Here is a 12611-nt window from a genome sequence, read left to right as displayed (position 1 = left end):
TGACCGGGGATCAAACCCATAACCTTGGTATATTCTTGGGACAATGCTCTAACCAACTGAGCCAACCAGACAGTGCCTAAATTTTTTTCTATGAGTAAATCTCTGACTTAAGATATAAATGTGGGAGGTACAATGACACTTCATCAAAATACTTTCTAAAAATAATCATTAGTAATTTTTTTAAAGTGAGCAAGACTTAATCTTGGTATCTAAGAATGCACATTTGACTGACTGATACAACTATTTTTAAAATGCAAGGAAGTTATTACTACAAAGGTCAAAACAGTCAGGGAAGCTGTAATTGGGAGATACTTTTGAGTGGCTGACAACGTTCTATTTCTTGACCAGAATTGTGATAACCAAGTTTACTGTGTAACTCATAAAGCCATATGTTTATGTTCTCTTTAAAATAAGAAAAAAAAATTACTGTTCCCATGGACAACACACCTTTGAACCAGATATATAATGTACGATCTGAAAATAATGCTGACATGTACAAACATATGCAAGGATAAAGAATATAAAATTAAACTATGCAAATCAAAATATAATCTACTTCAGAAAGGTAGCAAAAAGAAAGTTAATTTTGCACTCGGATGTCGAGTGTGACTCGACACGGTTAGCATCGAGATTAAAATTACTCTTTGAATGTATCAATAATTTGAAATATAAAAAAATCCAAATAAATAGTTTGTATGAAAAGAAACTCCAGTTTTTTATTCTACTGCCACGCTTTGTAAAATCTGGGATATTTAAAAAATTAAATCCCTGCCAAAACCGGTTTGGCTCAGTGGATAGAGCGTCGGTCTGCGGACTGAAAGGTCCCGGGTTCGATTCCGGTCAAGGGCATGTACATTGGTTGCGGGCACATCCCCAGTAGGGGGTGTGCAGGAGGCAACTGGTCGATGTTTCTCTCTCATCGATGTTTCTAGCTCTCTGTCCCTCTCCTTTCCTCTCTGTAAAAAATCAATTAAAAATATAAAAAAATATAAAAATAAAAATAAAAAAAATAAAAAATTAAATCCCGAGTAGAATAAAGGAATCGAGAAAAAAGCGAGTGCAAAGGGTTAACTGCCTTGGCCGGTGTGACTCAGTTGGCTACAGTGTGTCCCATGCACCAGAAGATAGTGGGTTCGATTCCCAGTCAAGTAGTGTACAGGAGGCAACCAATCAACTGGAGATGTTTCTCTCTCTCTCTCCTTCTCTAATATAAATAGCAATAATAATAAAGAAAAGAAAGTTAATCAGTATGCAGTTTAAGAAAATAAAAACACTTGAAGTGGCATTTTACAAAGACTTCCATTTAATATATATAATGGCTCCCTTTATGGCAGGGATGAAGAATCTATTTTCTGTGAAGGGCCATTTGGATATTTATAACTCCATTCGAGGGCAATGCAAAATTATCAACTAAAAATCAGCCTGCTATATTTGGTCAAACATTTAATTAACTCACCCTGAAGTATTGGCAGGGCCAGACCAAATGATTTCTCGTGCCTTACGTGGTCTGTGGGCTGGACGTCCCCACTCCTGCTTTACAATTTCTACTTACTTGTGCAAGGCACTTATAAAACTAACTAGAGGCCTGATGCAGAAAATTTGTGCAAGAGTAGGCCTTCACAGCCCTGGTTGCCTCAGCTACCCTCGCAGCCCCAGCCAAGCCCCAGCTTCGTCCAGAAGGTCGTCCAGAAGGTCATCCGGACTGTCATTCCGCTGTTTGGCCGTTTGGTCGATTTGCATATTACACTTTTATTATAGACTATAGAGGCCCGGTGCATGAATTCATGCACGGGTGGGGTCCCTCTGGGTGGCCTGCAGTTGGGCTGAAACACGCAGTACAATGCCGCCTACAGCTCCTACCTGCTGCTCCCGCTCATCCCAGCCCCACTGTACCTGCCACAGGCTCACGCCTAATCAGTCCTGATTCGGAGAGGCTCGCACTGCTGCAGCAGCGCTCACCAGCCACAAGACCTGGGTCTGGCACCCTCCCAAGGGGTGTGGCCTACAGGATCCATCTGAAACCAGCTGACATCCCCCGAGGGGTCCCAGATTGCGAAAGGACACAGGCAAGACTGAGGGACCCCACTGGTGCATGATCGGGCTGGGATGGAACCCTGGGAGGGCTCCAGGGTGTGTCCGGCCTATCTCGCTCAGTCCCAATTGGCCGGACGCCAGCAGCAAGCAAACCTACTGGTTGGAGCATCTGCCCCCTGGTGGTCAGTGCATGTCATAGCAAGCGGCTGAGCAGCCTTAGTATATCATTAGCATATTACGCTTTGATTGGTTGTTCGGTTGTTCTGCCGTTCGGTCTATTTGCATATTCCACTGATCATTTATTCACTGGCAGGCACAATCCAGGTCTTTATATATATATAAAGCAATAGTGCACTAAAAAAAATTGATTGGTTGATTGCTTAAGAGAGAGGAAGGGGAATACAGAAATGTCAATTTATTGTTCCATTTTTTATGCATTCAATGAGACTAAAAGCTGGTTCTCGAAAAAATTCAGTAAAATTGATAAGCTTCTAGCCAGGCCAACTAAGAAAAAAAAGAACACAAATTACTAAGAATAAAAATGAAAAAGGAGACATCACTACAGATCATGGACAAAAGGATAATAAAGGAATATTATAAACCCTATGCCTTTAAATTTTATAACCTAGATGAAGGAGACCAATTCCTTGAAAGACATAAGCTGTCAAAACTCATACAAGAAGAAACAGAAAGATCCAAGATGACAGTGGGTAGGTGGAAGCTCACCCCCTCCCAGGACCAATCTGGAATTACAACTAACTTATAGAATAATCAACCTGAATACCCAACTGAACAATAGATGAACAGAAATCTTATAACAAAGGACTCACCGAAGCAGCCATATGGAGACTGGTAGGAATGGCAGAGACATGAAAAGGGCTGGCCCCGCTCTTAAAACTGGCAGTGGAGACTCCAGAGGGATATCTCAGTTACAAAAGTGTCCCCCTGAGAAGCATGGGTCTCAATCCCATGCTGGGCTCCCCAGCCCAAAGCACCAGGGCTGGGAGGAAGCCCACAGAAACCCACACATAACATCGGGCTGTGAAAATTGGCAGGGACTCTATCTACCAGTGAGATAAAGGAGTCAGCTAGAGATACAGGCACCCTCTTAAAGGGCCAACACACAAAATTTCTATCGCAGCCACTCACCCTGGGCTAAGGCAGAGGGAGGGTGGTGGGTGGAACTCGGACTAGAGTCCTGTGAAGAGAAACTGAGGTTTGTGGATCTTGGGAGAGAGCTGTGGGGACAACCATCATGATCCCTGTACTGAGTCACTCTTTCACATCTCAGACACCATCTTTCTGGACTCCCCTCTTTACAGCATCAACCTGAGGGAAAGAAATAGCCCCACCCTCTAGACTCCCTCTTGCCCCACCTGGTGGTGCTCACGCCCTGCGGAAGAATCAGCTGCATGGGCTGGGGTATAGAGGTCTGGCAGACTCAGGGTATCAGTGACTGAGTGGTAAGGTTTTGGGGTCAGGGACATTTCCCCCCACTTTCCCGTGAACCTGACTGGCGCCTCCCCCTCATGAAAGATCCTCTAGTCCCACTTTCCAGGCTCCAGGTAACCCCACACTATCAACTTCTGGTGGTCCCACCCTGCCAAAGTCTGGGCAGAATCCAGGACAGACCGAGTGGTGTGGCTCTGAGGCATGGGCCACCCCTCCACCTTCTCCCAAGCCCAACCTGCGCTCTCCCTCATGGAAGATGCTCTAACCCCACATTCGAGACTCTTGCTGGCCACACCCTGCTCAGCTCAGGCTCCTAGCTAGGGCCATATTTCCCTCATCTCTGACCAACCAGTAAAGTCCTCACTTCGCACGGCCAAATTGTGTTTTGTTGGGCCTGATAAACTCTGCTAGCCTCACCTTAACAATTTCCTGAGACTCCACCCCACCACAAACTTCTGTGGGCACCACATGGGTGGCAGCTAGACTTGGTATACCCTGGGACTTTTGCTAAGTGGCTTCAGATACATCACTGAAACCGAATTTGAACCTGTATCAATCTGGTGAACACTGAGAAACTTCCTCATGAAACTCAAGTACCGCCAGAGGCTCTTTCAGTGACTGAGCCTAACAGGTAACTGGCAGGTGGAGGCAGGCAGAGGCGAATCTCAGGATGCCCTGAGTGTTTTTGCAGACCTGCCCAGATGCAGTGCCGGTGGAAGCCAGCCTTGGAATGCAGCCTGGTCTTTCTCACACACACCCAGGCTCAGCTGAGGTAGCCACAAACTGTGGATCACTTTGTAACTCCAAACAGGTTGCCCAGGGCCAGGTTGCACAGGCAGCGTCTGACACTGACCTGCACCAGAGACACTCCCAAGAGGTCCCAGAACCAACACACCTAGTGGACAGCTTCAGACACCATCAGAGCAGGATCCAATTAGGTTCACAAGCTGCAAAGGTAGATCTTGGCAGGCACCACACCCTACTGAGGCGAATTCCACTTAGTGTGGTCAGCACATACACAGCAGCTCGTACACTGTGCTTACGGTCGATCCTCACACTCAGCCAGCCTAAGGGTCAAACCCACACCAATAGCAATCAAGACTCAATTACAACAGGAGGGTTCACAAAACCCACACTATGGACATTTCTGGAGCACCCAACTCACCTGATCAAGGAGACTGTGCCACAGGATCCCACAAGAGACCTACTACAAAAGGTCACCCTACCAAAACTAGGATTACTATGGCCTCGTAGTATAGTTTGATATCAGGTAGCATGATTCTTCAAACTTTGTTATTTTTCAAGATTACTGTGGCTATTCGGGCTTTTTGTTTTTGTTTTATATACATTTTTTAAATATTTATTCTAGTTCTGTGAAAAACACCACTGGTATCTTCACAGGAATTGCGTTGAATCCATAAATTGCTTCAGGTAGTATGGACATTTTTATGATCTTCCCTCAAAGATACACAGTCAACTAATAAGCAAACTAGAATAAAGTTAAAAAGACCAACCATACCAAGTATTAGTGAGAATGTAGCATAAGTAGAAATCTCATACACTGCTAGTGGAAATGTAAAGTGAAACAACCACTTTGGAATACAGTTTGGCAGTTTTTACAAAAAAATTAAACATAGCCCAGCTGGTGTGGCTCAGTGGTTGAACATCGACCTATGAACCAGGAGATCACAGTTCAATCCCCAGTCAGGGCATATGCCTGACTGGGTTGCAGGCTCGATCCCCAGTGTGGGGTGGGCAGGAGGCAGCCAATCGAAGATTCTCTCTCATCATTGACGTTTCTAACTCCCTCTCCCTCTCCTTCCTCTCTGAAATATATAAAAATATATGTGTTTTTTTAATTAAACATACACATACCATATGACCCAGCCCTTCCACCACTAGTATTTACCCAAAGAAATGAAAGCATGTCAATATAAAAACCTGTACAGAAATGTTCAAAGTTGTGTAATTCATAACAGGCAAAAACTGGAAACAAACTGTGGTCCATTCAATGTAATACTCTTGGCAATAAAAAGGTATACACTACAATGGGGGAAGAAGGGGGACATATATAATACTTTAAACAATAATTATTTAAAACAAAAAAGAAAACAAAAAAAATTTTTTAAAAGGTATAAACTAGTGATACATGTAACAGCATGGCGAATCTCAAAGTAGTTATACTAAGTGAAAGAAAAGTATAAATTACATAATTCAACTTAGATAAAATGCTTTCAAAAAAGGCAAACTAGTCCTAACCAGTTTGGCTCAGTGGATAGAATGTCGGCCTGCAGACTGAAGGGTCCCAGGTTCAATTCTGGTCAAGGGCATGTACCTTGGTTGCAAGCACATCCCCAGTAGGGAGTGTGCAGGAGGCACCTGAATCGATGTTTCTCTCTCATCCATGTTTCTAACTCTCTATACCTGTCCCTTCCTCTCTGTAAAAAATCAATAAAATATATATATTTTTTTTAAAAAGGCAAACTAAAGAAAGTAGATTACTATTTTCCCGGAAGGGGTGTGAGATGGGACAAGAGGGAAGGATCACAAGGACATAAGGACACTTCTGAAGGTGATACGTTCATTATATTGATTGTGAAAAGGTTTCATTGGTGTATGTGTGTGTGTGTGTGTGTGTAGTGAGAATGTATGTGTGTGTGTGTGTGTGTGTGTGTGCGTGTGTATCTACACTAATAAAAGAGTAAGATGCAAATTGACCGTACCTTCGCGACATCCACCAGCCAATCAGGTGTGAGTATGCAAATTAACCCAACAAAGATGGTGGGTTAATTTGCATACACAGGCGCTGAACAGCTGGGGGTGGGGTGGGACGCTTGCATCATCGCCATGGCAACGACACAGGCGTTCCGCACCGTTCCTGGCCTCTGGGCAGCATGGGAAGGCGGAAAGGTGTCTCCAGGCTGGAGCGAAGGTGGTGCCAGGAGCCAGGGGAAGGCAGGCCCATTCTTGCACAAATCTTCGTGCATTGGGCCTCCAGTATATATATGGTCAAACTTCAAATTATACACTATAAACAGGTGTTTTTTGCATATCAATTATACCTCAACCAAACTACTTAAAAAATGCAAACATGCCCTGGCCTGTGTGGCTCAATGGACTGTGCACCAAAAGGCTGCCAGTTCAATTCTTGGCAAGGCACATGCCCAGTTTAAGGGCTTGATCCCCAGTGGGGGGTGTGCAGCAGGCAACTGATCAATATTTCACTCTCACATCAATGTTTCTCTCTCTCTCTTTCCCTTCCTCTTTCTCTAATATATACACACACACACACACACACACACACACACACACACATATATATATATATTAATATGGAAAAAGAATCAGTAGGGAAAGTTGGCTGTGCAGGAGCAGAAGGGAGCATGTCATAAATCCAGTAAGACTAGCTATGAAGGGAGTTTTTAGAATGGGTCAAGATGAGACTGAAGACAGATATTTTCCCATATATTTACCATTTCAATGTGATAAATGTTTAGTTTATTCTAAGCATTCAAAATCCAACCCTTGGTTATTCAGTCTTTCTACTCATTAAATTACTTGGAGTGGTGGGGGGTGGGGGAGGGGAGAAGGGGTGACAGATTAATTTACAAATTCTATTTCTAGTGCTTGACAGTCTGAAATCACATAAATATAACTTTCATTCAATTACAAAGCTCAGAGACAAAAGAATGAATTGAACTTTCTTGTTTAAAGAAATAATACTATATGTAGGAGATTTTTTCATGTAGATTTTAAATTTTTTATTTTTAATCCTCACCCAAGAATATGCTTATTTATTTTAGGGGTAGGGGGTGAGAGAGAAAGAAACATCAATGTGAGAGAGAAACATCCGTTGGCTGCCTACCTAGGTATGTGCTCTGATTGGGAATCAAACCTGCAACCTTTTGGTATATGGGACAACATTCCAACCAACTGAGCCACAATGGCCATGGCTATGTAGGAGATAAAAACATATGTGTGTGTGTGTGTGTGTGTGTGTGTGTGTGTGTGTATGTATGTATATATATATATATATATATATATATACCTAAGAAATTCTATCTAACAGGATTCTGTTTTTAAAAATGTACAGATGAGGACATAAAGATTCTTAAACTTTATCAACTTGAAGAAACCAAAATGGCAAGTATAAAAAGATGAAACATTTTCCAAACTAGTGATTTTTGTGTTCAACTTCTAAAGAGATCAAAGATAAAATGAACTTTTTTATAAGGTTCGATTTTTTTCTACTTCATAAACAATATCAAGTACAGGATATGTGCTCACCATTTGTACAACAGACTCCCTTAATCGTGTCTCTTCTTCAGTCATCAGAGTCAATTCTTTGCACACCATTGCAGCCAACCCCACATCTAAGCATTCTGGATCTGCTGCCATTTTGAAAATGAGTTCCTCATGTGAAAAGACACAATGGCGCCTTAGCCGTCGGTAATGATTGACACACTGACGCCCAATGGGCAACTGAAAACAAGACAAGATTCTCAAATTAAATTACTTGCTTATAGCATATTCCAGAACAGAACCACTATTTACCCTCCAGATCCTCTTTTTTATTATAAAGACAACAGAATAACAAACTCCATTTGAACATTTATATCACAGCCTTCTTCTAAAGAGTATCAAGAGCTTTCCCGTATATAATTTCACATGTGTGGTTTTATTAAGTAAATCTTAGCATCTTTACATACACTGGTCCAGTGAAATTTAAAAAGCTGACCAAGGTCAAATAACAATAAAAGTAAGCAAATTAGCCCAGCCGGTGTGGCTCAGTGGTTGAGCGTCAACACATGAACCAGGAGGTCACGGTTCGATCTCTTGTAGGGGGCTTACACGAGGCAGCCGATCAATGATATTTCTCTCTCCTGGTGTTTCTATCTCTTCCTTCCTCTCTCTCTCTCCCTAAAATCAATAAAAACATTTTTTTTAAAGCAAATTCAAGGCAGAAACCATCTCTAATCTCTGAATCATCTCCATTGCCCACCCTATACCTAACCAAGGGGCAAGTAAATCATAAACAGTCAATAAGTGTTAGCTGAATTTTTTAAATAGAGCTCAAACCCAAGACAAAGTCCTAAATTTGGTCTTGCTCTTGTTGCTTCCTAAGCCTAATAAGAAAGAAGTTTAAAATTACTAGATCAAATAAGATTATTCATTACATCATTTCACTCACTAGCCAAGGAAACAAAAATGATTAATCATAAAATTTAACAAATTAAGGTATCCACAGAAAGTATAAGATCCAATATTACTAAAGAATATCCTTTAAAATATTGAGAGGTGATAGAAAAATAGCATCACTAAGAAAATCAAAGTCAAAAAGACTGTATTATTAACTTGCAGTCTTTCCCCAACCAACATGACATAACTATAACTGAATATTTTTTATAACACCTTGTACAAAAACAAAATAGCAATTACTGGCATTATCATTTACAAAGAAGTTCAGCCCATAGAGATCTCAACAATACAGTTACTCTTAAAGTAATTTTTTTAAATTTCTTTATTGATTAAGGTATCACATATTTGTCCAAAGTAATTTTTTTTAAAGGGAATAAAGAAACATTAAATGGCAGGGAGAATAAAAACACCAAATTGTCCACCAGAAGAAAATAATAAAGGGATATTTAAAAATAAAAGCATAGAACTAGATATTTGAAAATATAGTAGAATTCTTAAGAAGATCTGGTCATCTTTATAAAATCCCAAAGTGCTCAGAGAAAGCAAAGACTTAAGGAACCATATTCTCTCAGAAAAGAGAAATTCAGAAAATATAAACTGACAATTTAAAATTAAAACAGAATGGGGAAAATGAATAAATAAGAACTATGAAATCTTCCAAATAAAAACCATAATGGAAACTCTAACTGAACTTCCTAAATTAGCACAGCCACTCCAGTCTCTACTGAAATATTCATGAACCCTCCCCTCCCCACCTAAGGAAATATGGCAACCAGGTGCATTTTCCAGGGATGTTAGTAGACGTACAACAGCTACTTGCTATAGAACAGACCCAGTCAGCAGTACAGAAGTTCACAGCTTCAGCGAAGTTGTAGCCCTGATTAAATCCAGAATGATAGGCACGAGGAAACGTCACAACAAACTCTCCAGCACACTGATTGGTCCTGTACACCTAAATGCAAATTCAAAACAGTGGTACAAAACAAAATAAAAACAACAAAAAAGGGAGACAGATTTGATCAGTCAGTTTCAGAAACATTTTCTAAAATTGAAAACAATAAACAATTAACCTACACACACTAGAAAAAAATATCAGGTTTAAGAAGCAGCCAGAATTTCACCTTCTTAAAGTAATCACTGATAACAAAATTATAATAATTCATGACGAAAATTAGCAGCCAAAAGAAATTCTCAAAGAGAAAATGTTACTCTCACTAAGCTACTATTTTCCAGTAACTTGATAAAATTTTACATTTAAGAGGACTTAATTCCTTTTATTCTTGTGTTGTAAATAGAGGTAAAGCACAGAACTTCCTCCTACTCTTGGATAATTTTTTGGAACTGGACTAATTGATTAGGTCATATAAATATGGAGATATCCCCAAAATCAGTTTTTCTAAATCTCACTTCGTTTTACAATACTATGTTATCTTTTTAAAAGTCCCAGATTCTAATATAAATTCACTCATAAGGACAAAGTAACACTCCCACTAATCTAGTCTCATTAAGGTTTGATGAATATTTGTATGTAACAAATTTATCAAATTTATACTTTATCAGGTGCTAGTAGCTTAAATTTAATAATTTTCAAAACTAAGTTGAAAAGTAGAAAAGATATTATGTGTTTACTTTATTGTATCATGTAGAAAACAAATCTGTGAAATCTTTATATGAAATACCATATCCAAAAGAATAAGCATTCATTACTAGAACTACCACTTAAAATATTTAAACTTTCATTAAATATGGATAATAAAGACTATAAGATTTTTGCTAAAATCAGCATATAATTGTTTACTGAGAACAGAAAGCTATTTTAATAGGTAGCTATACATAAAGCATAATTAATACTTTAAAATACCCTTTTTTCAATCTAACAGATGTTGTTCCCTTCAGAGTACAAATTCTAATTTAGCCAGAGGAGGACATGATCTTTTACTTCCAGTTATAAAACAAAGCACTGCAACTCTACTAATCAAAAGCTAAAATAACTTTAAATTTAAAATACTAAAGGGAGACACAAAAAGACTCACAGGCACACCATGCTCCATTAATACATTGGGGTTCATGATGGTGACTAACTGATGTAGAAGATCAGGCTGAGATTCAAATAACTCAGGAGCCAGCTCCCTCATCACCTCCTCCAGTTGTTCTGCAGCATGAGATGGCACACCATACCATGTCTTTGGCTCCCCCCTAGCAAGAAAAATTAACTGTTTAGCCAGGTAGAGCATGGTGCCAATAAGGCCAGGGTCTCTGATTCAAATCCACTAAATTATAATTAACTGTTTTAGTTTATGGCCACAGACTATAAGCCATGAATCCTGGCAACCATCTCATAAACCTGTGCTATTTTTCATAATAGATACACACTTATCACTGTTAAAAAAGTGGTTCCAAAACATATGAACTTTTTAAAAAATATATATTTTATTGATTTTTTACAGAGAGGAAGGGAGAGGGATAGAGAGTTAGAAACATAGATGACAGAGAAACATCCATCAGCTGCCTCCTGCACACCTCCTACTGGGGATATGCCCGCAACCAAGGTACATGCCCTTGACCGGAATCAAACCTGGGACCTCTCAGTCCGCAGGCCAACCCTCTATCCACTGAGCCAAACGGGTCAGGGCACATATGAACTCTTTAAGGTGCATCAGTAAACAGTGTCTTCAAACAGGAAAGATGCTACGTGAAAACTACACATTGTTCCAAAGGATACTGACATACCTCAATTCACAGGTCTACTGAACATTCTAATTATTCCCATAATGATGAAAGTAAAAGTCAATGCTTTCTAGAATACCTTTACATAACTTCACTCAGTTCAATTTTACTATCCAAGGAAATAAGACAAGGCTAGAAATTGTTGAAACCTTCTATCTATAAATCTTAAAGACCAAAAACTTGCCATCATTAATGTACTAGACTTTAGTGCACTAGAGTTCATTTACAATACCAAGCTGTACTCTTAGGAAATGAATTTAATTTCCTAAGAGCACTCATGCTATTTATATAATAGCTCAATTTCTTAATCCCAATACAATTTATAGTGCCATTGCTAACAGAACTTACTATAATGATGAAAACGTTCTATATCTGTACTGGCCAATACAGGGGCTCCTAGTCACATGTGACTATATAAAGCACCTGAAATGTAGTTAGTGCAATTAAGGAAGTAAATTTTTTATTTTACTTTTTTTTTATTATTTAAAGTATTAGAAATAGTAGTACATATGTCTCTTTTTTTTCCCCAATTGACCTTCCCCCAGCCTCCCCTACCCGCCAGCACATGCCCTCACTCCCCTCCCAGTGTCTTGCGTCCACTGGTTTTGCTTATATGTATGCATACAAATCCTTCGGTTGATCTCTTACCTCCCCCCTGCGCCCCAACCCTCCCCCCCAGCCTTCCCACTGAAATTTTTTATTTTACTTAATCTTTTTGTTTGTTTGTTTGTTTTTGTTAATTCTCACCAAAAGATATTCTTTCCATTGCTTTTTTAGAGAGTGAAAGAGAAGGAGGAAGGAAAGAGAAACATCAATGTGGGAGACACATCAACCAGTTGCCTCCCACATGCACCCCAACCCACCCCAGTCGGGGAGTAGGGAGGGAACCCAAAACCCAACTGCTCTTGACCAATGGTGCGTAGGCCAATGCTCTAACCCCTTAGCAACAACAGCCATGGCTATTTTGCTTAATCTTAATTAATTTAAACAGCCACATGTGGCTAGCAGCTATCACATTACACAGAATAGTGATAAAGTAGAGCATGAAAACAACTAGAGTTTTCCATTGCATGTGTGATCTAAATAGTAGTTTGGAAATGAAGAGAAAAGTATCATTTAGTTAAGATAATACTGGACAAGGAACTAAGTAAGCTGTTGGTAAGATACCAAAAAATTCAACAAAATAATTTAATGAATAT

General features: G+C 39.8%; 1 protein-coding gene across 4 annotated transcripts in view; it reads right to left on the bottom strand.

Annotated features, from left to right (window-relative positions):
• Positions 1 to 12611, bottom strand: part of KDM5A (lysine demethylase 5A) — a 103702-nt gene that overhangs the window by 50887 nt on the left and 40204 nt on the right. For 3 of the 4 annotated variants that reach the window (XM_054718773.1, XM_054718771.1, XM_054718772.1), the window contains 3 exons: positions 10719 to 10881; positions 9518 to 9637; positions 7774 to 7968 (listed from right to left, as the gene is read on the bottom strand). In XM_054718773.1, the coding sequence (XP_054574748.1) occupies positions 7774 to 7968; positions 9518 to 9637; positions 10719 to 10881 (478 nt within the window). The remainder of the gene's footprint in view (positions 1 to 7773; positions 7969 to 9517; positions 9638 to 10718; positions 10882 to 12611) is intronic. The other variant, XM_054718774.1, reaches the window with a different exon arrangement.

Source organism: Eptesicus fuscus, chromosome 7 (assembly GCF_027574615.1).
Source record: "Eptesicus fuscus isolate TK198812 chromosome 7, DD_ASM_mEF_20220401, whole genome shotgun sequence".
NCBI lineage: Eukaryota > Metazoa > Chordata > Mammalia > Chiroptera > Vespertilionidae > Eptesicus > Eptesicus fuscus.
This window is presented reverse-complemented; position numbering and strand designations above follow the sequence as displayed.